The sequence below is a fragment of the Phocoena phocoena genome, chromosome 1 (genome assembly GCF_963924675.1).
Source record: "Phocoena phocoena chromosome 1, mPhoPho1.1, whole genome shotgun sequence".
Classification (NCBI taxonomy): Eukaryota; Metazoa; Chordata; class Mammalia; order Artiodactyla; family Phocoenidae; genus Phocoena; species Phocoena phocoena.
Window position 1 is genome coordinate 132,305,855 of NC_089219.1, and position 27,308 is coordinate 132,333,162.

The following is a 27,308-nucleotide window of genomic DNA, read 5'->3' on the forward strand; positions in this document are numbered from 1 at the left end:
CCCGTACCGTTCCCCACAACTTACTGCGGAACACACACGATGAAAAACTAAGATTTCAAATTTAGTACTAGGTTAATACTTGGTAGCAAGCTTTTCCCCAGAAACAGTCATTCCTGAAATTTGGTTATAGACTTATAAGATTACATAAACTGTATTTTGGAAAAATCACTTTCTTAATGACAAATCAATTCTTAATGATTCATGGAAGCTAACTCTAAATACCTTCGTATCTAAAATATTGACTGACCTTTTCTGATAACCCTGGATTAGTTAAGCCAATGTGGTCCCTCAGAAAAATAATATTTCTGTGTTCATTCTACTTCCTGGTTATAGTTTCCTTAATCAAACAAAAAAATAATAATACCTAGTTTTTAGAAACGATAATATACCTCAAAAACTAGTTAAGATGGATGCAGAAGTAACCACACCTGGTAGTCTGTTAATAATGTAGTACACTTAATCAGTAGAGATAGTAAACAAAATGGCAAGGAAAGCAGTACTTGGAGTGTTGGCTTTAAAGGCTGTATGGAGGGGAACGATCAGACTTAGCCAGCTGTCCTAAGCCAGACAGAGACCTCCATGTTAATGTAGGATCACTGCAATTTGTAGACAAAAGGCATTTTTTCATTTGTCCACATGGTTGGTTCCTGCAGGTTCCATTTTTGCTGTGCTTCATTATTAAGAAGGCTTTTGTTATCCAGTCTTTTCTATACCAACCTCTTGTCTGCATCAAATCCTCATTTTAAATACACTTTAACGCATTCAAATAAACTACAGGAAAAACAAAAACAAACCCCCCCCCCAAAAACATCATGATTCAGAGAATAGAAAGATTAAAAAGGTACACTTAGCATACAAACTCAAAATGATCATTATTCAGGAAGAAAAGGTTGTAAAAACCATGTACAAGAGAAAGAGGATTGAAATACACAAAAATATCACATCATTTTCACGACTCTTCCTTCGTTCCAAATCTTTCCTAAGTCTTCTCCCTTCTCACCAAGCAGCCCAATCAACTTAATTTTCCTTGCAATGCCAGACAACTTCCCTCACGTATCAATACCTCTTGACCTTGGAAGCGCTCCTGAATAAAGCTTGAGAACAAGGTGCTTGCAATGGCATATCTGACAGGGAAAAATGACTCTTTATTGCTGATTAATATAAAGGAGGGCCTCTGAGCATGGAACTATGCATTTCTAAGGGCGCTATTTGCAAAATTCTTCTAGAGTACTCTGGCAAAGCTGTTCCAAGAATTCTGTACTATTTTAGGAATACCGTGTAATGCAGTAGAAACAGCAATTAATTTAAGACAAGGAGAACTGGACCTGCATTTTGGTTCTGCCATAGCACAGTCCAACCCTCTTAGAAACTCAATTTCTTCAACTATAAAACAGATAATCTTAAGTACTGCATAGAATTTTTATGAAGACTCAAAGAAAACACAGTAACGTACCTAACCAAAAAAGATCTGGCATATTTTAGGCACCAAACAAATAAGTGGCAGTTTTTCTTATTAAGACGTTGTAACCTAAATTTCTTTACAATTAAAGGGCAGTTTTCTCAAGTATGACTGTACTACTGTATTATTTTCATCACCAGATTTATGATCTTATAAAATTGATTAAAAACATAATGTAGACTCTGCAGATTAAGACTTAAATTTTATCTTAACTGTAACTCTTTCCTAGAAAATGAAGTAGCTTTTCTTATGGCAGTTGCTAGTGTTGACATTTTTTGCTCTCAAAGTAGAAGCAAGAAATATAACTAAGGCAACACTAATGACGTACAACCTTAGAACCAAATACACTTGAATGACAGCTGGTACAGGGCATTCTATAAGTGCATGAGTACCTGTGAGAAACCAGAAACCAAGGAAATGAAATGGTTAAGAGAGGGATAGAAAAGTAGGGGTTGGGTTGGGACAGGATGAGAGGACTTAGATAAATGGAAGAGAGAGGACAAGGCAATATAGACATATAAGGAACAACGATGAGCACAAGTTCAAAGGTAAAAATAGGAATAGGATGGGACAGTGAAGAAACTTTTCTAATGGATGTTTTGTGCTTAAAAAAAAACAGAAATAAGGTTGGACAAGTAGCATTATTCTAGATTCTTGAAAATCTTGAACACAGGCAACAGTTTAGATATGATGCCTAAGATCAAATACACAAGGAAAAAGGAATCATTAAAGAAGCAGATAGAGGAGTAACAATTAAAAATCATGTCTAAGATTATACTTATTTTAAAGGTTGACCTCTTAATTAATTACTACTAAATTTAATTCTGAGCTAACCTTTGAATCAGTTCTTCTATTATACTTTTTTCTATAATTGGAATTGGATTTTTTAAAGGCTCATATTTAATAATGAGGGCAAAATATAATTTTTTTTTACTAGACAAAGGTATCTGAAGTGAAAAAGTTAAAATAATTGACAAGTTCATGTAATATATTTATCAAATTTTCCCCTAATTTTTAACGAGGGCCAAATATACAAGTTGGAGTTACATGCAAATACTGAGTTTGAGAGAAACTTTTCTGGATCAAAGGCAATAGTAATAAGCAATGTTTCACTCTATCTGAATTCCTCTGAAAAATGATTAAGGACATAAAGGGATTAGAAGTAATCTATGGGAGTGGGGGTAAAAGAAGAAACAGCAATGGGGAGACAAAGTGCATAAATGAATGAAAAGAGACAAATATAGGAGATATTTGAAAAAAAGTATCATTGTTTGATGAATAATTAGAAAAAAAGATAGGTTGATAAAATCGAATTTGTTAAATTCAACAAATATTTACAAAGCAAATACAATAAGGGGGAAAAAACTCAAAAACTGATATCTTACAACACTTTACTACATATGAATTCCATGAGTAGTGTCTTAAAAATGGAGGTTCTGAAGCTTCTGGCTTGGTGATACATGGAAGTGATGAGAAGATGGCTTGCACAGAGAGGGCACAGAAGCCCCATGCCTTATACCCCCACCAATACCTTTCCCTATGCATCTTTTCCACTTGGCTGTTCCTGAGTTGTATCCTTTATCATACATTGATAAACATTTGGTCAAATTAGGCTGATTAAACGTAAGGATGTGCGGCCTTTTGGGAGATAGATCTTTGACTTAAAGCTCTGATGAGCTTTAAGATCCTGATTTTCCACAAGCACCAGAAGAATGTTCTAGCCTTTATTTCTGCCACTGAGGAGATCAACAAGAACCCCAGCCTACTACCCAATGCTTCCCTTACAGTCGGTCTTTAGAGCTTCCAAAGTGATCAACTTCCAAAGGAACCTTGGAAAGCCTCTTTATGTGGCTCTTGGAAGTGTTTGAGATAGTACCTAATTACTCCTGTGAAATGAAGAACAGGTCTGTGGTGGTCACTGTTAGAAACACTTTAAAAACACTTTTTTTCCCCCTTCCCAGATGAAAACACTACTGGATCTCTATAAATTTCCACAAGGCTGATTATGTAGGGAATGGAAATCTGCTTCTTTCATGTAATACTAGGCTTTTTAATAAAACGAAAGAGAATTATGCATCCCATAAAAAAAAAACAACAAAAAATGGAGCTTCCTGGGTCTCTCCCTCAAACTCTGGCTTAGTAAGTCTGGGGTTTAGAAATTTGCATTTTTAATACATAACTCAGGTAATTAGTAATTCTGAAGTAGATGATCAGTAGACCATACTTTGAAAAACACTAGTATAGATACTGGAAACTCTCTATCAATGTTGAACTCAAAGAAAGGAGAAATCTGCATCTTTCTACTTTTGGTCAGGGGGCTGGTGAGAGGGAAGTAGAGAGAAAAGATTTACTTGTTTGTCTGTTTGTTTTAATTTACTGAGTGCCTATTTACCAGATCCCATGCAAGGCCAACATAATACCAAGATAAATAGGACAAGACTTCTTAACCTATGAAAGCTTTTGAGTTCAACAAGAATGATTATACATGTAAAGGTTATTCGTAATACTTTTACAAACCTATATAAATTTATTTGGTTAAAAGATATTATATTCAGTACTGGTATTTGAATTACACAAGTGGCTCACAGAAATTGAGAAGTAAAGTTAACTTCCCAAATGGAAATCTACGAGAATTTAAAAGAAATAAAATGGAATGGGAAACAATATTGGGTTGTTACCTATACTAGTGTAGTTTACATACACTAGTAATTGTCTTATTCTTCTCTTTCCTTTCAGTCTCCTATTCCCATATTTTAAACTAGTCCATGAAAGTGTAAAGTACATGAAATCAGCACAACTTCACAGAATACAGTTCTGAACTCTTTGCCTACTTTTTCAAGTGACATTATACCCCCAAAGGGTTCAAGTAAATCTGAGGTAGAGTTTTTTGAATAATGAAAATTATTCAAAAAATGTTAACCTTTACCGTATGCAGAGCCACAAGTTCTTGAACATTACACATTTAAAGATATTTACTGTTTATGAAGTGATGGGTAAAAAAAAAGATAAGAGCTGTTTTTATAGGGTAACTCTGTAAGATTTAGAGATAAGGAAAAATACAATGGACTTCCTTATGAATCAGGAGCTCCCTGTCACCAAAAGTGTTCAAAAAGTTTGAAGGGTACTCCATTAGAAATATGATATAAATCATTTCAACGATGGGCAAAAGGTACGGCTAGATCAATCAAATGGCAGTCATCCGCTCAAAGAACGCGCCACTACTTTTGTGGCTACAAAACCCAGCACTGTACCTTAAAGGGCTTCCAGTCTAATGACATTACAATATGTAACAAATAGAGGTGCAGGAAAGGGTAACTAGGCAGAGTGAGCATCAAAGTCAAAGGCACAAAGGTTAACATTCAAAAAAACAAACAAAAACTCCATCAGCGGTGTTTGAGGATCTATAAGCAGTTCAGTGTTGCTGAGGTATAAAATAATGCCTATGCAAGTGGTAGGTGACCATACTGGGGAGGTAGGTGGGGGGCCTGATGAAGGAGGGTGTTGTTAGATGTCACATCAAGAAGCTTAGATTTTATTCTGTAAGCATTGGGACTCCACTGAAGGAGTTTAAGCAGCGCAGGGTAAATGAGCCTGGGACTACTGAGAAGTATCTGCAGGGAATGATGAAAGCCTGAATTAGTGGTGTCAGAGTAGCAGGGGTAGAAATGGATGATGGATTCAAGATATGTTAAAAAGAAAATGGGATCGCATTTGTGCTTAGATCACATACCAAAACTTAAGATTCCAGTTTTTAATGGTTAAAACTTTGTACTTGAATAAATTTATAAAATGCCAAAGAATAGGACTGTGCTTAATAAAATTTAAAAAAATCAATCCAACATTTCCTGTGATAGTAAATCATAGCAATAGCCTATATTATTGGAATTTCTACAGCAATTCATAAGTAGAATGCCAAACTGGCATGAATGTGTGTCTTCACACCTGTCAGCTGCATAAAATAAATCTGGCAAATTTTTATAGAAACACCCAATATTTGAGATTAAATAATCAAAAAGTTCCTAATGGTTAAGACCAGATCACATCACAATTTCTGGATAGCCTAAATATTTTCCTCACACTTTTAAAATTCTCGCCTCTGGCTAAAGGTATATTGAGACTTTCATTAGAAAACTAATTTCAAATAGATGATTCCATTGCCACTACCAATTCAGATACTGGATTGCCTTTTGTAATTGAGATTACTTTTTTGTCACTAGATTGAATGATTACATGTAATATGGGGGGGGGGTGGTTACGGATGGATATATACTGTAAATCGTATTTTGAAAAAGTAACCATCTCTAAAATGTTACAAGAAATAAAACATCTATTTACTCTTAACATAGTTCTGAAATATGCTGACAATACACAAGTTTAAAGAGCAAGAACAGAAGTCTATGATAACTGATTATTAAAAACCCCTTATATTTATTTATATCTGTAGACGTAATCCGAGTCTTAAAAACTAGAAAGCTGAGCTTAGAGATGGAGAAACCCGGAAAGAGTACTGCTCCTGTGCTTACAACAAGAGCTAGACAACCTCAAATTAATGACATTTCTTGAAACTACTAGAGAACTGCGTCACAGGCACAATAAGCGAAAATGAGAAGAAACTGGCAGCTGCAGGAGAGACAATACCAGAGTATTTGCTTACCTGGCACAGAAATAGTTGGATAAGCCAGTAGGGAGATTAATGTTTAAGAAAATGCTACAGGGTAGCTAGCATGAGCACGTGAGGCCCGTGCTGCTGTAAACAGTGTGTGTGTATGGGGGGGGCGCAGGCGGTAGAATACTCTTCAAACTTTTCCTCCATGAACTCCACCAGGGAAGGCTGGAGAGAATCCTGAGAAACCTCATGTGGTGTTGGCTGGAGGAAGGGACTAGCGACCCTCTCCTAAAACCACCCTGGTGCACATCTACTATGTCTCTACCATGTCCTACTTGTTTTGAGAGGAACGAAAATGGAACTTTATGTACTTAAACAGAAAAAAGAATCTTACTGAAAAATATGTGTGTAACTGGTCATGCAAAATGTACAGTTACTGTATTTTCTTAACCATTGACCTACTAAGCTTCCCAAGGAAGGAGCTTTTGTTTCAAGATTATTACATCAAAAAACTCACATGATAATGCAAAGCAGTTAGCAAGGCAATTATGCACAGAACAATAAATGATTTTCCATTTACAAAAACAGCGAGTATATAAAAAAGCCAATATATATAAATAGCTCAACATCCTTTTTTGTTACTTTTTACCTATATAATAACACAAGCATTTCATTTCACATTCTTTTTCTTTTTTTTTTTTTTTTTTTTTTTTTTTTTGTGGTACGCGGGCCTCTCACTGTTGTGGCCTCTCCCGCCGCGGAGCACAGGCTCCGGACGCGCAGGCCCAATGGCCATGGCTCAGGGGCCCAGCCACTCCACGGCACGCGGGATCTTCCCGGACCGGGGCACGAACCCGTGTCCCCTGCATCGGCAGGCAGACTCTCAACCACTGCGCCACCAGGGAAGCCCTCTTTTTCTTATATTCCCTATAAATACTCGCAGAATCTATCACCAGGCATACTGAATCAACAGACTGTAAGACAGGACACAAATGATAGATTCAGTCCTTTTATTTCAAATTCAGATATTTCACTATAAACGATTCTTCCTACAAAGCTCCTGTTAAAACATGCTTTATATTTTTTCAAAGTTATATTGATAACCCTTGGCATAACCCTATAAAATATACCTTTAAAGATAGCTAACTGAGGTTGAAACTTATTTTCACAAACACATTTAATATCTTAGATGGGAAAAAAAGATATTTTTATGGTCTTATTTACCTGCTCTTGCTTTTTATTTGTGAGATTATGCAGATTATTAGCAATTTTTATGGAGTTACTTTTTAACTATGTATTAGAACTCTTCTGTTCTATACATAACATATGTACCGTGCATAAACGTAATGTCATGTGAGTTAAAATGCTTGTTCACAGCCAAAAAGCTCATTTGAGTTTTACAACAGGCAATAAATCTGGTGTTACCTACTTTTATACAAGATGAGGAAACAAATAAACAGAGGCAAAGTGATAAGGTTTCTCTCTCTCTCATAAAATAATAGATAACACAAATCTAGATTGGAAGAGGTAGAGGAAAAGAATAAAAGAATTAAAATAAAGAGCTTCTATACAATTATTCTGTGACTTTTTCTTTGTTTGAGTCTGTCAAGATATATAAAAATTAATGTAAACTTCATACTAAGTGAATTAAGTCAGGGAAAGACAAATATCATATGATATCACTTATATGTGGAATCTAAAAAAATGATACTGAGATAGGAGGTAGATGGGGCCCTGGGCTGGACAGCTGGAGTTTGTCGAGCGGAGTAAATTGGAGCTTTGTTTTCCCTGACACTCCAAAGACAAAGTTAGGCCCGGAGCTGAGCTCTGCTAGAGTAAAGAGATAAGACGACCACATCTATTACCTCCCCAACTGCACATGCACAGAAAAGCTCCTCAGGGGTCAAAAAGGGAGGGACACGACCCCATAATAAATGTTGTCAAATCTCCCACAGGCCTCTGCACTGAAATCCATCTTGGCAAAAAGATGTGCATGCATGTTGGAGAGATTTCTAGGGCAGGTCAGGTGTGAAAAAAGAAACAAGATAACTGGCCAAAGGTAAACAAAGACCTGGAAGAACTGCCCTATATAAATGATTTAACCCCCTCTTTACTGCGCTCCTCATTAGGGAGGACACCCGCACCCTTTCTCTCTGGGTGTGTATTTCTGCCTTGCTTCTACCTTAAATAAATAAACTGTTTCTCTGTGTGCTCTCGCGCATGTTATGCTGTATCTCTAATAATAAACTTTGTACCTGTTTTTGCCTCTTTGAGGAATTCAGTTTTCAAATGGGAAAGAGCTGGGGGAACTTTGCTTCCAGCCTCTAGCCCCTGGTGATCTAGCGGCTAGGATTCCTGGTTTTTTCAGCCAGGCTACCCAGGTTCAATTTCTGGGCAGGGAACTAAGACCCTGCTTCAAGACCACTTGCTGCTGTCTCTTCGAGATCAATACAGATGAACATTCACAAAACATAAATAGACTCACAGATATAGAGAACAAATCTGTGGTTACCAAACGGGAAGGGAGGGGAGGGTAAATTGGGAATTTGAATTTAACAGAGACACACTACAAACTAGTATATATAAAATAGATAAACAACGAGAACCTACTGCATAGTACAGGGAACTATAGTCAATATCTTGTAATAATCTGTAATGAAAAAGAATCTGAAAAGGAATACATATATATATATATATATATATACACATGTATATACACACACACACATATACATATATATGTGTAACAATCACTTTGCTATATACCTGAAACACTGTAAATCAACTATATTTCAATACAACTTTTTAAAAAATAATGTAAACTTTAAAGTGAGGGCAGAAAAAATATTTATAATTTTTAATAACTGGTATTGCTAGTACAATTTAATTCACAGCCCTATCAAGACAACTTGCCAGACTACATTTTTTCAGCACTGATTTTTTTTTTTTTTGCGGTACGCGGGCCTCTCACTGTTGTGGCCTCTCCTGTTGCGGAGCACAGGCTCCGGACACACAGGCTCAGCGGCCATGGCTCACGGGCCCAGCCACTCTGCGGCATGTGGGATCCTCCCGGACCGGGGCACAAACCTGCGTCCCCTGCATTGGCAGGCGGACTCTCAACCACTGCGCGACCAGGGAAGCCCAGCACTGATTTTTAATTACTAATGTTTTGATCCCTTTTTGGAACCCAATAAAAGCAACAAACTCTCTTTTTAGAAAAATAATTACATGGACATGACAAACTTTTTCATATGCTTTTAGCGGGACCTGAAGATCCTTGTGGGGTGGGTTCCATGAATTCAAAGTGAGTTTTTCATATTCTTTCAGCTTTTCACATGCTTTTAGTGGGACCTGAAGATCCTTGAGGGGTGGGTTCCATGAATCCAAAGTTAAGAGTTTTGTACTAGAGGAACTGAAAAGCCCCAAAGGATCATAAAGAGTAATCAAATGTGGTAACTGCTACTCTGATATACACATTTGATTTAATAAGGAGCTTTAAGAAAAAAGCTCAGTCCTGGAAAACCAGTCAATTGTATCAACTAACTCAGCACTAGTCTGAAGTGTCAGAATTACCACTCATTCTATCCCTTTTAGTATTTCAATATTAACAGAGCAGTGAGAAGGGTGCTAACTCATGAAAATATTTAAAGACTATTAGTTATATGTACAAAACGTGAACACTTCTGCATCTGTGCTTTCATTTTACACATAGGTTAAGTTGTACAATCAAAACTTCGGAGCAACGTTAGAAAGGGAAACATCAATCTATGATTTTTCCATTTCATAATAATCCTTTAAGATACTAAGTGATTAGAACAGAAACTCTTCATTAGAGGAACATGACAGAAGCAGAGGTTATTAAGGTGCAATATAAACTAAAATATAACACTTTCTATTAATCTGTGGCAGTAAGAGTCTATCAGAACATTCACTGATATTTCTTGCCAATTAATGCAAAAAATAATGCAGTAATTACAGTAACAGAAATATCACATTAAGAGTTAATTAGTAAAGAACATGGGAACAAAGGATGTTCAAAACATTTTAGAGAGGTTTTTTAAAATGACATATTTATTTCTCTTTCCACTGTTATTTGTAAAATATTCATATGTAAGAGCTATAGTCCTTGGAAGGTGTTGCAATTCACTCAATAAGAATTTCTAAAAATAGTCAAAATTCATTTTTTCTTTGAAAACTGCCTTTAGTAAACTTTTTGCCCCATCTTCTCAACATCAAGAAAGTTTCTATTCTGAGGTGAGTTATGTCCAACAGGCAGAGGATTTCTTTCCTTGGGGTTAAAGGACACCCTGGAATTGGAAGCAGTTATTTCATTTGTGAGTTTAAGAGCTGAATCAAGAAAGAAACAATGCAAACCAAAGAGTTTCTCAGACAGTTTGCTACACATGACATAAAACAAAGTTTGATTTGTTGGTTGACTTACATATAAACAATATGGTCTTACTATAAGCATATTTGTCTTACAAATGGCCCCTGGGAAACAGAAATCTAGTATACAACTCCTTCAAATTAAACAGGGAAATGAAATTCAAACATGTTAAGTGACTTACCTAAAATGAAAAAAGCTAATTAATTGCTATAAACCTAGAGGCATCATCCCTTTAATGAAAGAGTAGATCTTGCCAATTTAACCTCAAACCTATCTTCCAAATTCTTGAACCAAAAGGAAAACCCTGTCAGCAGTGCCGTTCTATTCTAGACTACGGTATGCACTTCTGCTAGCACTACCTTTGTGGGTATTTTTTTAACTAAACTAAAACTACAGATAAAAAAATTGAAGTCAGTCACTCTTCTACAGTCCTTTACAATTGCACAGATAAGATTCAAGGTTCTTAACAGTCTAGAATGACCCTTAAAAATCACTCCTAATCTACCATTTCTCACTTCATTCCACTTATGTCGTTAAGTACTAGCAGTCTCTAAACACACTGCACTCTTTCATATTCTCAAGCTTTTGCACATGCTGTTCCCTCTGTCTAGAAATACCTGGAATAGATTTGGATAACTTATGCAAATAGTAATAAGCAAGATACTGAAACAGGATAGATACCCAAATGTTAATTTCCCAAATTTTACACATTAATTTATTACTCACAGTAGCTACCATTTATTTACTATATGCAAATGTTCCATGTGCATGATCTCATTTGTTTCCTAACAACACTTTAAATATTCATATTAACCCACTGCAAAAATGAAGAGGTAGACTCAGAGACGGTAAGGAATTTTCCTAAGGTATCATAACTAGTGACAAAACCAAGGTTTATACCTAGAGATCAGATCTCAAAGACTGAGCTACATGAAAATATAAACATATACACATGAAACATCTCTCTTTATCCTACCATCATCTCCCCTCCCCAAAAACCACTGTTAGCACAGTTAAAGGAAATTGCAGTTTAAAAATTGGCCTTTTTTGGAAATCAAAATAATAATAGATATTAAAAGCTAAAAAAATATCTGAACACTTTGTTCCAGTTTTTTCCCTCCACTTATGGGATTTTATATTACAAATATAATATTACCAGATAAAAGCGGAAAAACAATATGTCCGAAAACAGCACAAACTTAGAATTGAGAAAAAATCAGAGGTAGCCTAAGTGTTTAATAATAACAGACAAATAGTAATTGATAGTATATATAAATGCTTTCTACTAATATTATGATGCAAGGTGAGAAAATGCTTAGATGTAGTTAGATGTAAAAAGCTAGATACAAAATGTACCTGTACATACTGTAAAATTAAAATTGTAGGCTGAAAACTGAAAGGACAACATCAAAACGTTAACTGCAGTTCTGTTCAGGTGGTAGAATTACAGGTTGTTTCCCTATTCTCTATTTTGTAAAAGTTTTGATTAGTGGAGAAATACATAACACTGTGAAGCGAAGATGTTAAGGGCCAAGAAAGGTCATTAGGTTTCTTGAATAAGATATAACTGGATTTGGAGGGTCCAAGTGCTGAAAATGTTTCTGCTTTGTCAGACATTACTTTATACATTACAACAGGCTGAGAAGGAAGCTTGTAGTTTTTTTGACTCTACTGATATATAACTTGTATATTTTAACAAGAATAATAAAAGAAAACTGCACAGGGGCTTCCCTGGTGGCGCAGTGGTTGAGAGTCCGCCTGCCGATGCAGGTGACACGGGTTAGTGCCCCGGTCCGGGAAGATCCCACATGCCGTGGAGCACCTGGGCCCGTGAGCCATGGCTGCTGAGCCTGCGCGTCCGGAGCCTGTGCTCCGCAATGGGAGAGGCCACAACAGTGAGAGGCCCGCGTACCGGAAAAAAAAAACCCAAAAAACCCAGAAAACTGCACAGTAATTCAAACGCAAATTGTTCATGCAAAGAACAAAAAAAACCTCATGCTTATTTTAAAAAGTAATTGCCACTTATCAATTAGTGAGAAACATGGCACCGAAACTGTATGAGAGAATCTCTTCCTAAAGGTTTATTCGCATCTATTCCGAGCCAATAGTTTCACTCTTAACTTAGGTTGATGAAAACCCTTACATCTAAAAAACAGGGCATAAAAAGCTCAAAAGTAAGTTATGTTTTTGATAAACCTCATCCAATAGAAAAAATACACCTTCCAACAATTTACTAATATTATCAACAAAACAAAATCTTTCCCCCACATTAGTTGTATTAAATGAGTACGTTGAAAGTTAATGACATTTACACAAAGACTAACAAAAAACGAAAACCCCAAAACCTCCAAGTTATTAACCTTGAACAGTGATCTTTTTCTCCATATCCCTAAAATAATGATTTGGAAAGGATAAAGTGAAAAGGAAAAAGAGAAATAAGTAAGAGCACACACTAAATATATAGAACAACACACACTGGTCAAAATTAAGTGGTTTTCTTCACTCTGCTTCATTACAGAATGACTGAAAACTGGTGTTTAAAAATGATGAGTACTCTGACGAAGAATATAAAATCTACAGGGTAACCAGGCTTTTCCCTACCAATAAGACCAGTGAAATCCCCAAAAGGAACCTACAATTTGTTTTGCTATCAATAACTTATCCTTTCCATTACTGAAGGGAAACATAGTTGTCAGATCTTTAAAATCCCTCAAAATGTAAAAGGCATAGAATTAAAAGGTCTTAACCCTTTATAAAACAGAAACTTTGAGGAAATGAAAATATTCCTTATAAATAGAGATTCCTTATTGAAATTTGAAGTTCCAAGGCTAACTTATTAATTGGAAGAGGCATAAACCCTCTTATATTTTATTCTTTTCAAAATATAAGATAAAAATATTTTCAAATGTAAATACCCAAATAAATCTCTAGATCAATTATCCATTCTTATTAGTTGACATTTTGGATTACTCTGAACCACTACAGTCTTCCGTTAGTACAAACATCAAGGATTATCATCTGAACTACAAATTTGGTTAGTAAAAAATTATAAGGGCTCATGAGTATGTTTTGTGAAACTTAAATGACTCTTGGCTGCTAAAAAGAGGGATTATATATATTCAGTTACATATTTCAAACTAGACAAAGATATTTAGATACTCTGGCACGAAATAAAGTATTTTAATTCCTATTTACCAGGTGATACTACTACCATACAATCCATAAAGACTTTTTTTGAGAGATAAAATAATTCTTATCAATTTTTTTTAAAAGATAAACTCTTGGGTCTCCTAAAATAAACCAATGTTTGGAATGTCGTGAGAAATAAAAAGACACTAAAAGAAAAGACAGGGCTTCCCTGGTGGCGCAGTGGTTGAGAGTCCGCCTGCCGACACAGGGGACACGCGTTCGTGCACCGGTCTGGGAGGATCCCACATGCTGTGGAGCGGCTGGGCCCGTGAGCCATGGCTGCTGAGCCTGCGCGTCCGGAGCCTGTGCTCCGCAACGGGAGAGGCAACAGCAATGAGAGGCCCGCGTACCACAAAAAAAAAAAAAAAAAAAAAAAAACAAAGAAAAGAAAAGAAAAGACAACTACTACTATTTTTCTCTCCCAATCTCTGGAAAGCAACTTACAAAGATATGTGTGGTGAATCACAAAGCCATAGCTCTAGATACTTAGGATTTAAAACAGCAAATTAACAAAATGGAACTGAATCTTGAAGTCAGATTGATGTTTTATACAATCTATTCCTAAAGCTTCCTACTTTCATCAGAGAGTCAAAGATCTTGAAGGCAAATACAAGCATAACTAACTACCTATTTAATTCTCAACAATGTGTAAATACTTTGTCATTAAAACCAAATGATTTAGATTTATCTTCTACCTCATCTTCATTTTATGGTTGGCTATCACAGTTCAAATAAAGAATCTATATTTTCATCGAAGTTGATCTTCTTATCTACAGAAAAAAAAAGGACTAAACAAGGCACAAAGTTAAATGGCTTCTTTACAGCAATTATAATAGACTGACTCTTCTACATAATCAAATTATTCCTGTGTTCAGTAGTAATAACTTTTCTACCATTCTGGGAATAGCCAATGCCTACTTCTGATGGCTTTAAGTGGAAAAATGCTGCATAAAATGGGATTTAGGATACAATGGAGTAATAAGAAATAGAAAGGCACAAACCCCTGTAGGGATCATATCAATATAGGAGACTGTCATAAGAACAACAGAGATTAATGTGAGACTGTGGAAGTAAAATACAAAAATGTATTTCTTTTCCCCAGATAAGATGCAAGTTTGAATTAGCAGGAAACACTTTTCTCTTAAACAGTTGCTGCCCTTGGTTAATTCTGCTTTAAGTAATTGTTAAATATATTTTTATTCAATTAGAAAAGAATAATCACATTTTTTCATATATACACTTCAGCATATGAAACCAATTCAAGTAGTATTCGTTAAAAACGTTTAAGTCAAGGAAATGATATCCAATATTCATTCTCTTTCCTTTCACTACTGCTACGGAAATTTGTAGGAATTATCAAAAGATAAATATTTTAGATACCAAAGTTAAATTCCTTCCCATCTCAAAATATTTTGGACACTCTTAAACATGGTGGGATGACAATGAAAATTATTTATAGGTTAATGGCATAACTCAGAATGCACTCTCAAATTAGTATATTTCTTTTTTCCCTTAAAAATGGCAAAACAAAACCCAAAACCAAGTAGCTTAAAGATCTGTGTCGATTCTGTTCTTCAAAATTGGCATACTTCAGGACAAAAACTATTTTTAAAGAAGTATTTAATGAGGAAAAAAATTATAAGAACCATTCTAATATAAGTCAAATTCCAGTATAGTACATATAAAAATGAAAATAAGGAAATATTTTAAATATCTGTCGACCTACAGACCCACTAAATTATTTTGTTGATTTCATTACATTTTCACCATAAAACATTTAATGCAAGAAATGTTTTCACAGGAACTGTCCATACAGTAGTGCACCTTAAGGTTAAGGAATATTTACACTTAATGTAGATTTAGAGAAGAGATAAATGACAGGTTTGCTTCAGTTTTCCACAACCTTCTTGTCTCCTCTATTTTCTACTCCCCTACCCCACTCTAGTCTGGGCACTAAGGGATGAGTGGGGCACTTAGGAGAAGATGGGAGCCACAGTCTTCCTGGAAGTCAGGGTCCATGCTCAGAATCTTCTTTCCTTCCACGCCCAAGACAGACAAGAGTTCATTCAGATTGGCCCTCTTCCAGTCAGGAAAATTTTCTAAAGTGTTATAAACCATCCAGCTAGAGGGAAGAAGAAAGGAAAGGAAAGATAAAAGAAAAGGAAAGAAACAGAAATGAAGAAAGGAGAGAAGAAAGAAAAAGAAGTTCCTATGTTGTCTTCTCAGTGTTCACTGAAGAATTTAGGATGAGAAATAGTTTATAAATGTGGGAAATCAATATACATTAAAGGTAGCTTTTTTTAATTAAAGAAAAGAAAAAAGACCGCATCTTATTCTTTTGTGTGTTTCTTCCTGAAAAGATAAGGGAGTAGCAAAATCTAACAGACATTAGGTATTCATAAGTATAATTATCCCCCCTTTAACAGATGCTTGAGAACCATTAATGCCGCTTGGTTATCATGTGTACAAATCTCCAGTGGTAACATAAGTCATCTGTTTCCAAAATTGACTGTTCACATAATTTTCTATGGAGACCTGGGGAACTTTTCAAAATACAAATCTCTTCTCTCTTCCCCTCCTCCCCCCAGAGTACGGACTCAGGGGTCTAAGAAAAGAACTGTTTTATTTATTTTTTGAAAGATCCCAAGGTGATTCTGATGATCACTTGGTTTGAGAATCACTGCGATAAATAAATTTTATCATAGATGCCTTCTGCATTTTAATGGACACAGATTGGCTTTTCACATATATTTTAGCTTCCTTAGTTTAGTGCAATCTGATGCTCTATACACAGTTTAGTAAGTCAGAGAGGGATGCCTATCTCTTGGATAAAAGCATATATAAATTGGAAAACAGATATGTAAGTCTTTTTGAGGGAAGACTGAATTGTGAAATAGTACAAATGCAATGGAGAAAGGGAAGGACTGGTAATAAATACCAATTCCTCCATAGGTGCAGGCACTTTATCTCTCACCTCTACTCCAGCATTTCCTTGGTTTCAAAAACCAGTATTTAATTAATCATGCAACAAACAAGGTAAAGGACAAGTCTGAAGGATTGTATCATTCATTACAAAAATTATATATTAATGATACATTATGTGAAAACCATCTGCTTAGTGGTAATTTAAAAATGAATGTTACTAATAGAAAACACTTTAACTTTCGCTATAGGTCAAAAACTATTCTAAACCCTTTATGTACATTAACTTATTTTAACATTATAATAACCCTAAAGGGAGGTTATTACTATCATTAGCACTATATAGATGAAGAAACTGAAGCACAGTGTACTTAAGGAACTTGAGCAAGGTCACAGAGCTAGTAAGTGGAAAATCTGATTTTAACCTCAGTGGTCTGGCTCCATAGTCTTTGCTCTTACTCTACACACTATGATGCCTTTTTTCAAGTAGTTTGCAAGCCAGCAGAGGATAGGAGACATGAACACAAATAACAGTACAAGGCAGTGTATTAATTCATTCAGGAAATATTTTTAATGGATAGGAATCATGAGAGATTTAGGTGAAGAAAAGATCTCCATGAGAACACAAAGTTTTAGTTAAAAACACTTCACAATAAATGTTTCATTATATGAAGTTTTATTTGTTAGAAATAAAGACAGAAAGAATATATTTCACTATTTGACTAAAAAAGATGCCCTTGCCTAATATAATTATAACTTTGTACAGTATGGGTGATAACATTGTTAACAAATTCCCAGGCTAAGTTTTGCTGGATTTGGTTTCAAAGGAGGGAAATCATTATCCTGTCATCCTTCACTATTGAGTTAGAGAAACTTTCAATATGACTTCTGGTGTTTCAATCCACAAGAGAAAAAAACCCACCCTTAATAAGTAAAGCTTTTTCTGAGGATACAATGTGTACACACACACACACACACACACGTCACTTTTGAAGAGCTATGAGAGTCTTTAGTGTCATTTACAAGCATTGCCTTTTACCATTAGATATCTATTTAGAATTGGTGACCCAAGGCTAGATAATCTTGTACGATGTAACAGCCTCAGCGGGAGTCATCAGGGACTCAAGGTCTGCCTCCAACAAAAATATGGTGTCCCTTTACACAGACATGATCACTTAACAGAAAGTAATTTGCATTCTTGAATTAATTTATATTTCATTCCAATAGTTTCAGATAAGAATTATTCCACAGAATTGTTCCACAGATACAGAACATATATAATCTCCTTTACCTAACTTCCAATCTCTGAATAAAGGCAGTGATGATAAAAAGACATGACAGAAATAAAGAATAAGAATATTGCCCAAATTTACCTTTGCTTTGTAGCATTACTTTCAAGGTGGATGTGGGGTGTAGGAGGTAATGGAATAGATATAAATGACTAATACCAAATTGCCCAAGGACTATAATTATAAAACAATATCTCAGTTGCATAGTATTTCCTTTTCAAGCAAGAATTTCTTAAGAAACAAACAAGCAAAAAAACCAGTTCTCAGTATGTAAGCACACAATTTGTAAAAAATCAAAAGTTAATGTTTTAGAAAATTGTTTATTGAAACAAATGATTAAAGAAGATTATTTTACTAACAAGATATTTTCAAACTGGCAAAGATACTGACATTATATTCCATGTTTTATGGGCATGGTCAAACTGAAACCCCTGGACTTTCTCAGTGCAAGACCAAATGGAAATAGATTGTTCTAGAAGGCAATCTATCAGTTTTAATCAGAAGCTATATGAATAAAGCTATCCATTTAATAAATCTCAAGTTCTCTTCTAAAGAATTAATTAGAAATTTAAAGATTTATTGGAAAAATATTCAAGAAGTGGTAAAAAGTAAACATGAGTATCTTCAACAAAACAACAGTATACCAGTTATGGTAAATCCTTAGACTAGAATAATATGGAACCATTTAAAACACTCTTTACAAAATATATTCAGACCTGGGAAATGTTCATGACAAAGGCAAAAGGTAAACAATACATGATAATATATAAAATATTCACTGTTATTGGGAAAAAAGTTCCTTTGAGTGGAAAAATTACATGGTTAATTACATTAAAATGTTCATATTAGTTATTTCTGGGAAAAGTGTTATCTGATATTTTCTTGTTTTTTGTTTTTCTAAATTCTCTAAAACATACATGTATTTGTTTCTTTCAGTAATAAGCTACTATAATCATTAAAAAAAACCAACCCAAAACCTAAGAGATAATGTTCCAAGATGATCGCATTATTCTCCACCAATGCGCTTGCCAGGGAGATTCACTCTGACTCCATACTCTCCTAATATAAAGCTGCAAAAAACTTTTTTTGAATCAACTCTAAATTAGTTTAAGGATAATTACTTAGTTAATGAATTATCCAAATCATATCACTACTGCCTTTCAGGAGGAAGGGAGGGAGGGAAGGAAGAAATAAATCTTTTGTTAGTCCACATTAATACCTGCTAGAAATTGTGAGCAAATAGAATACTTTAGAAAGAAAGACTGAAACTAGAACAAACATGAACTGTTGATTACAGACTTTAATGATCCAGATAATGGCTGTGTCCAGTAAGTATCAGACAGCAAACATTACTACATCTGGACAGAAGAGGTTAAAATAAATTATGAGGTACTTTTCAAGGAAGTAAAGTCACAAAATGAATTGAAATTGTAGTCTAATAGCCCACCATTCTCTATATTCAAAAGTATAGTTGACTGCTGTACATGGAAATAAAAAGCAAACTACACTTATTTCAAAGATAGTGTAATTATTCAAATGGAATGTATTTGGATGTTCAATCATATATGGATATAATACATTCAAGTACACAGTTTTAGAATTTACAATTGTTTCTTCAAATAAATGAATAGTAAATTTCTTTTATTACATCAAGTTAAACAAGCTCATTTCATCTATATTTTAAAAATAAGCAGTGGGGAAATTAAATTCCAAAGCCCAAATAAAAATAGAGTGATATGTGGTATTCCAAGTAGTTATTTCTCACAAATTCCGCCTTCTTTTTTAAAAAAAATCATGAAGTTAAAACTGAAATAGGCAATGCAAATAAGATTTACTCTTGGAGGTTAAAATCCTAAGAATTTGGCAATAACAGAATATCCATATGTCAATAATTCTAAATTAATAAAGTTTAATTAAAATATCTTCAAATGAATTAAAATAATAAAGTAAAAACAATATATAAAATGAAGGATTCTGCATTCTTCATTAGTATAGAGTAACTATTACCATCTCTAAGTATTCTAGAGAGGACCTATGTTGTAAAATAAAAAAAATTCTAAAAAGAAGCATTTTTAATACAGTTCAAACAAAACTTATCTTAAAACTCCTTTGAAAAGTAAATGTGGTACAAGAGGTTGTGGCACTTTAATGGTAGAAATGCTGGAGCCACTACCTTTGCAAGCAAAGCTAAAGAACAAAGGACAGAAGACTGTCAGCAAAACCTAAAGTGACTGAATAAAACTGCTTTTAGAAACAGGGAAAGTATTAGGAAGAAAAAGAGAAAGGACAAAGTACTGTCCCTCAGATTAAAAGAAACAACTTTAGACATATTCTCTGTCTTTAAACAGAAGTAATTAAAAGCAAATATTGTAAGCCTAGAAGAAAAAGTAGACTACATGGCAAAGGTGAAGGTGGGAGAGAAGCATCCTGCTAACTTCCACAGCACTGTGAAATAAAAGGAGAAACACAACAAAATGAACTTGACCAGCATCTTTAAAAAGGGCAGTGTATAGCGTTCTTTCCATTTTATATGCAGAATGGTAGAAATAAAAAGAGTAGAAATTATATATAATCTTGGCTGATAACTCAAAACAGGACTTGAGATTACTGGTTCATTTTCAGCCAAAAGTAGCCAAAAAGAAAAATAAATGTATCTAGATTATAGGAAAAAACAAGGTTAGACAAAAATTTAATCTGCAGGCAAATATCCTAAATTTTTATAAAACCAAGATACTGTCTTAAGAGAATATATCTGTTTGTATTTGTGCCTCTTCCTCTACCACTCATTCTTAATTTCTCATTCCCTCCCTATGACTAAATCACTACCATAAATGGTAACACAAAGATATATGCAATTTTTATACCATCATTAATTGAATAGTTTTATGCTTTCTATTCATTCATACAGTAGATTTGATATACCACTAATATACGTCCAAACACTAAAAAAACTTTCAAAGTTAACCTATTTCATAAGTGCCCTTAAACTGATCTCTTTCTTGTGATCAAAATTAGGTAGGACAGAAATAAAGCATAGAAAGACAATGAAATGTTTGGCTACTGATTTCACGTCTTAAAAAAGTAATCTAGGTGAAATTAAACATTGTATTACTTTCTTATTCCCCAAAACAGTTCTCTGTACTTCACCATCTCTGTCTCCCTTTCCTAAAACCATTCCAGTCAAACTTTTGTCTTACCACTCCTATCATTTTTTTGCTCATCTTACTTGTATCAGTAGCATCTGACAAAGCTTAACCAATTCCTACTTTTTTTTCTTTTCAGTTGTCATGTCTTGTAACTCTTTTTTAATTTATAGGTTTCCTTTCGTCTCTTTTTCTCCCTTTTGCAATTTATGTGTTGAAGAAACTTGATTGCTTAACAGTTTCTGATAGTCTTGGGGATTTTTCCGCTTCATTACCATGGTTCTTTACCATGTTCCTTTTTCCTCTGTATTTCCTGTAAGTGGTTAGGTTTAGAGGCTTAATCAAACATGGGTTGAGTTGACTTCACAGGGTCCCCTCCTTCAGGAGGCCCAATGTATGGCATCTCTCTCTCTCTTTGTGATGCTGTAGCTGGATGCTCAGATCCATTGGTTAGGTTGCAAAATGAGATATTCAAATTTTATCATTACTGCTTTCTTTTCTTTTTATTGTTTTAAAACAGCTTGAGATATAATTCACATACTATACAATTCATCCATTTTAAGTGTACAATTCATCCATTTTAAGTGTACAATTCAATGGTTTTTTTGTATATTCATAGATATGTGCGACTATCACCACACTCAATTTGAGAATATTTCATCATGTCAGGAAGCAACCCTGTACCCTTTAGCTATCATCTCCCTATCTCTCGCCCACCTAAGCCCTAAGTAACCACTAATCTACTTTTAGTCTCTATAGATTTCCCTCTTCTAGACTTTCATATCAATGGCCAATTCCTCCTCCTTGAAAAACCTTCTTCACTTGGCTTCCCAGGCACCAGTTTTCCTACTATTGATAACCACTCCTCGGTCTTTTTGTTGATTCTTCCTCATTGCCTAAATCACTGAACATTGAAGTACCCTCAAATAAGGTACTCATACTACTTCTAATCTCTGATTACACTCCCTTGGAGAGATCTTATCCCATTTCTTGCTTAAATATCATATGTTGACAGCTACCAAATTTATATGCCTAGCCCCACAATCTGCTGTGAACTCCAACTTGGCAGGTCCACTTACACGGCAAGTAATACCTCAAACTTAACCAGTTCACAACTTTCCTGTGAATCCAAAATTGACATCTCCACTTAGTATTTTTAATAACTCTCAAATCAGGCCGGTCTAGAGGTCAACTCCTGGTCTTCTTCCCTGATCTTCTCCCATAAGACAGTTCCTCTGGTAATCTTCTCCATCGTAAGGAATGGCAATTCCACTCTTATAGATGCTTGGGGAAAAAACTTCAGTGTCATCCTAGACTTTTCTCTACCGTTCTCCACATGTAATCTATTGGCAATTCTATTTATTCCAGTTTCAAACTATGAACAAGATCTGGCTACTTCTCACTGGCTTATCACTATTTAATCTTACCTGGATTATTACAACAGCCTTCCTGATTCCTTATGTCTGTTCTCTACAAAACAGCCAAACTGATTTTTAAAAAATTTAAGTCATATTGTATCACTACTTTGCTCAAAATCTTACAATGGCTCCCAACTCCCAGGAAAAACAAAAATCCTTACAATGGTAAACGTGCTCTATTTAAACAGCTCTTCTTCAATGCTCTGAAATTATCTACTACTCCCCACCTAGACCACTGTAGTACAGCAACTCTGGCCTTCTTTCTGTTCCTGGAACACTAATCGCATTCTTACTTCAAGACCTTTGAACTGTTTACTACACCTGGAATACTCTTTTCCTACATTTAAATATGGTATACATCTTCATCTCCTTCTAGTCTTTGCTCTAATTCAGCTACTCAGTAAGGCATTGTCACCACCAATTGAAAATTACAACTCCCTACTCTAGCACCCCCATCCCACTTTCCTGCTTAGTTTTTCCCCAAAGCACTTGTCACCTTCATACATATGTATTTTTTTTGTCTGCTCCAGCATATAATATTCTAAGTCTCCTAAGAGGGCCAGAACTTCTCACAGTTTTGTTCAGAGTTTATCTCCAGTATGTAGAACTGTGACTGCACATACTAAGTATCTGCTGAATAAATGAACAAAGGAGTGTCTCACTCCTTCTGCCTCATATAAAATAAGGAAATGAAGTTATTTTTTGTAGCTAATCAAAGTGATAGTTATATAAAAGTCAGATTTAAATTAAATCTGGAATGGTACTAAAGTGAGTTACAGAACTTTTAATCTTTTTATTGTGAAATAAACAAGTTCCCTGGTGATGCTGCTCTTTTGGTCTAGGTAGCATACTTTAAGAACTTACTTTGAGGGTCATCCTATGAACTACAATATGCATCCTTTCAGTCTAACATTAATTAGTTCTTTTGCCACCTTCCTTGACAAAACAAGGACTTGAGAACATTTTAATTACATTTATTCTTCTGACTTATGTTATTGTCAAGTACTTAATTCTATGTGTGTATTAAGTCCAACAAGACATCATTGCTTTACACAGTCGACATGCATTTAGATTTACTGCATATTTACCATTTCTATTGCTTTCCATCCCTCTCTGCATGTCTTACCTTTGTCTTCATTTTCTGCATTTTTTTCTTTCTGCCTTAAGAATTACCTTTAAAATTTTCTTTAGTGTAAGTCTGCTGGTGGCAAAATCTTCATTTTCATTCATCTAAAAATGTCTTTATTTTACCTTTGTCTTGAAAGATTCTCAGTGGATATGGAATTTTAGATTGGCAGGTATTTTCCTTCACACACTGAAGATCTGGCTCCACTATCTTTTGATTTCTGCTGCTTCACTGAGAAGTTGGCTGTCAGTCTAATTACTCATCCTTTGAAGACAGTTTTTCTCTGCCTTCCTTTAAGAATCCCCCATTGTATTTTATTTTCAGCAGTTTCACTATGATGTGTCCCACCACCAGCAGGGGTCACAGGATCAGGCACAGTTAGTTTTGATCTAGCAGCTAGTTAGCTTTATAGAAGGACATAAGATAGGATATTCAGCATGCACAGCATCTTCACACTCATCAGGAGGCTAAGCAAGTATTCACATGCACAGCTTCTTAGATCAAACCACACAGAGTGAGCACAGCTGCCAAGGACAGCTGAAGTGCAGGTGGTTCACCTCAATACAGAGGTGTGCCTTGGTTTCCTGCCAGTCTTGTATCGCTCTCATTGCACAGATGTAAGGCCAACATGTCAACTCACAATTCTCTCAGTCCAGAGGCAATACAGATGAGGGTTCATAATAAATTTAAGAGATAACTAGCTCTTAGCACATAACATTCCTTATTTGTCTTAATTTATTTCCACAGAAGAGTGCTATGAGAAGGAAGACTCAAGGTCCGATTTTCAGCAGGCCTAGGTCTGTTCAGGGTCCAGATCTGATATTAAATCTGTACTCACAATGTAGGTTTCAAGTCATTTATTCTCTGGGGTATGAAGGCTTACTGAATCTCTGCCTTACTGTCTTTCATCAATTTTGTAAAGCTTTCAACAATAATGATTTCTAATATCTGCTTTGGCTGTATTATTTCTCTCCCCTCCTTTTAGGTCTCCTATTGAATATGTTCAACTTTCTTACTTCAACCTCTATCTCCTTTCTCTTTTTTTTCATCTCTCCATCTCTTCATTTTTTGTCTCTCCATGCTTCCTTCTGTATATTTTCTTCTAACTTTCCTAAAAGTTCATTAATTCTCTTTTCAACTGTGTCTTATCTTCCATTCAACCCATCCACTAAGTTCTTAATTTTGGTAATTATATTTTTTTAGTTCTAGAATTTTCATTTTAAAAATACTTTTAGGGGCTTCCCTGGTGGCACAGTGGTTGAGAGTCCCCCTGTTGATGCAGGGGACACAGGTTCGTGCCCCGGTCTGGGAAGATCCCACATGCCGCGGAGCGCTGGGCCCGTGAGCCATGGCCGCTGAGCCTGCGCGTCCAGAGCCTGTGCTCCGCAACGGGAGAGGCCACAACAGTGAGAGGCCCGCGTACCGCAAAAAAAAAAAAAAAAAAAAACTTTTAATTTCCCAGTTGAAATTTTCAACCTTGTCTTTCATCTTGTCAGCATGGTTATTTTCAGGCTATGTGTTATAATATCCAGAGCTGCTGTGATTTTGTTTCTATTGTTCAATGCTTATACTAAATTTATTCATGTCGTCTTGGCTTTTCCTGTGTCTCTTTATTTTTTGTTGTGTCCTAGTTATATTTGCAATTTTGAAAAACATAAAATTCTGAGATGATCTTCTTTAGAAGGTTTTCTTGCAGAGAGGATTTAATTTTGCATTTTTTAACACTAGCAATCTAAGATCACCTCAATTTACTCAGGATTGATATGATCTGAAGTTGAGTTGCAAAATCACTGGGGGCTTATCCTCTACTGCTTTACCCTAGAGTAGGGCCCTTTGGGGACCTAAACCAAGGTAAGTTCACCCATATGGTGGTGAGCACTAGACTGCATTCCCTGTGCCCCCATGAAGCTACCATAAGTACTCAGTCATTCTACCAAAATTGGCAAATGCTCCCAGAGGAAAAGAATACTCAAAAGCCAGGCTCACATTCCTAGACTGGTAATTCTTTTCTATCTTGTTTACTTTCCAATGACTTAAAACAGGTTTTGGTTTTTAAAATATATATATTGAATACTTGGTCTAACTTTTCCACTTCTACTTAGCCGGAGGGTTGGTCCAAATCACCTAGTCTGCCATCGCCAAAACTGAAGTTGAGTAATAGAACTGTAAACAAGATAGCTTAAATATACCTAATTAAACAGATGTCTTAAAGTAACCATCAAGTAGAATTTTTTGGTGTCAAAACTAAAACCAAGTCAGTACCTAAAAAGCTATTTTTAAAAAGATGACATTAATGCATGACGAATGTTCACAAAATCAAGACAATAAAAACGATTATTTCTTCATGTAACTTATGAGAAAGCCTGCACTTTAAAATGTATAAATAAATAACAAGTTTGAGGAAACTGTTTTTTTGGGCAACCTAGAAGTGCAACTTGCTTGTTAACTGAATGTGTTTAAATATTCTTGTATAAATGTATTTTGTAGAGAGAAATTCTACCCTGAAATAGTATTTAATTAGGTATACATACAGGCCACTCTCCTTTCCCTACATCAAATTTTTTCCTTCTAATACAATACCAGGTTCAGCTGAATGTTTACTAAGCCTATATTGCATGTGACTAATAAGGAAAATGAGACACAGTGTGTTTTCTGGAAAAATTTCCAGTCCTATAGGAGAAGAGATAGAGATAATGTGATAATGCTGTAACAGAGGTATGCACATGATGCTATGGGCACACAGGGGAGACATCATGTCAGCATGAAGTGACATTCCAATTACTGTTCCATTTGTGACATTTCAATTACTACTTTCTAAAATGCCTGTTTCTTTTGGTGATGCAATACTAAGCAAAAAAGAAAATGTATATATCAATTTATATTTTAAACTTAAAAAAACTTACCTGTGTATACATAAACATAATGCATTATATGAGACACCAAGGTGAAAAAACTGATATAAAAACTCACCCCATCTGGCAGTGCCCTCCAGCACACAGCGCTAACGAACTCATTTGTATCATCTTCTTTTCGGTCTTTGTCCAGAACACTTTTGACCGTATCAAACTTAAAAGTTAGCAAAGTCTTAGAAAGTCCTTTATAGTACAGGTAAAGAGAGTTGTTCTCACTTCCTGAAAAATATTTAAAAATAATTTTTTTAGAGTGGGAGAACTTAGAATTAGGATATCACATTCATAAGGTAACTATCACTCAATGTTTAAGTTCAAAGACTAATAATCTTTTATGGTAAAATATGAAAGACCAGAGCACAGGATTTCTTGGGAATCATATGAGAAAAGGATTCACAGAAAAAAACGTATACTTTCCTAACCTAAAGAAATAACCCACTGTCAAATGATATAACAATACTGATACAAAAATCATTTTAGCAGAGGTCTAGAGAAGAACCAGAAGTGTGTTATTATAGCATGATCTTGAATTACATTTATAAAGATTTTTATCTAGAGGGGAAGAAGAAAGTTATAGCACTTAAAAAGGCAGATTTTAATAATCTACAAAACTTATTTCCCATTCCCCAATAAAAGTTGAGCAGTCTAGAAACCTATATTTTTGAGCAGTCTATCAAAGTAAGAGATTTGCTTTGACAGGGTTTAGGTTCATATACATGTAGAGACAGTCAACTTTACTGAATAAAAGGCCAAGTCACTTGAAAGTACTGACGAAAGTTCATATATTCAGGCATCAGATGTATTAAAGCATTTGAACAGTACCAAATTTGACTTTTCTACTGCTAATTTAAATTTGTATA

The 27,308-nt window shown here is 35.0% G+C and overlaps 1 protein-coding gene and 1 non-coding gene across 2 annotated transcripts in view; both read right to left on the bottom strand.

The window, feature by feature from the left end:
• COP1 (COP1 E3 ubiquitin ligase) overlaps positions 1-27,308 on the bottom strand; it is a 276,923-nt gene that overhangs the window by 38,020 nt on the left and 211,595 nt on the right. The window contains exon 18 of the mRNA XM_065880802.1: positions 26,510-26,670. Within this exon, the coding sequence (XP_065736874.1) occupies positions 26,510-26,670 (161 nt within the window). The remainder of the gene's footprint in view (positions 1-26,509; positions 26,671-27,308) is intronic.
• LOC136141041 (small Cajal body-specific RNA 3) lies at positions 521-661 on the bottom strand. The gene has a single exon (XR_010657699.1). It is a non-coding gene; the product is annotated as a small Cajal body-specific RNA 3 (non-coding RNA).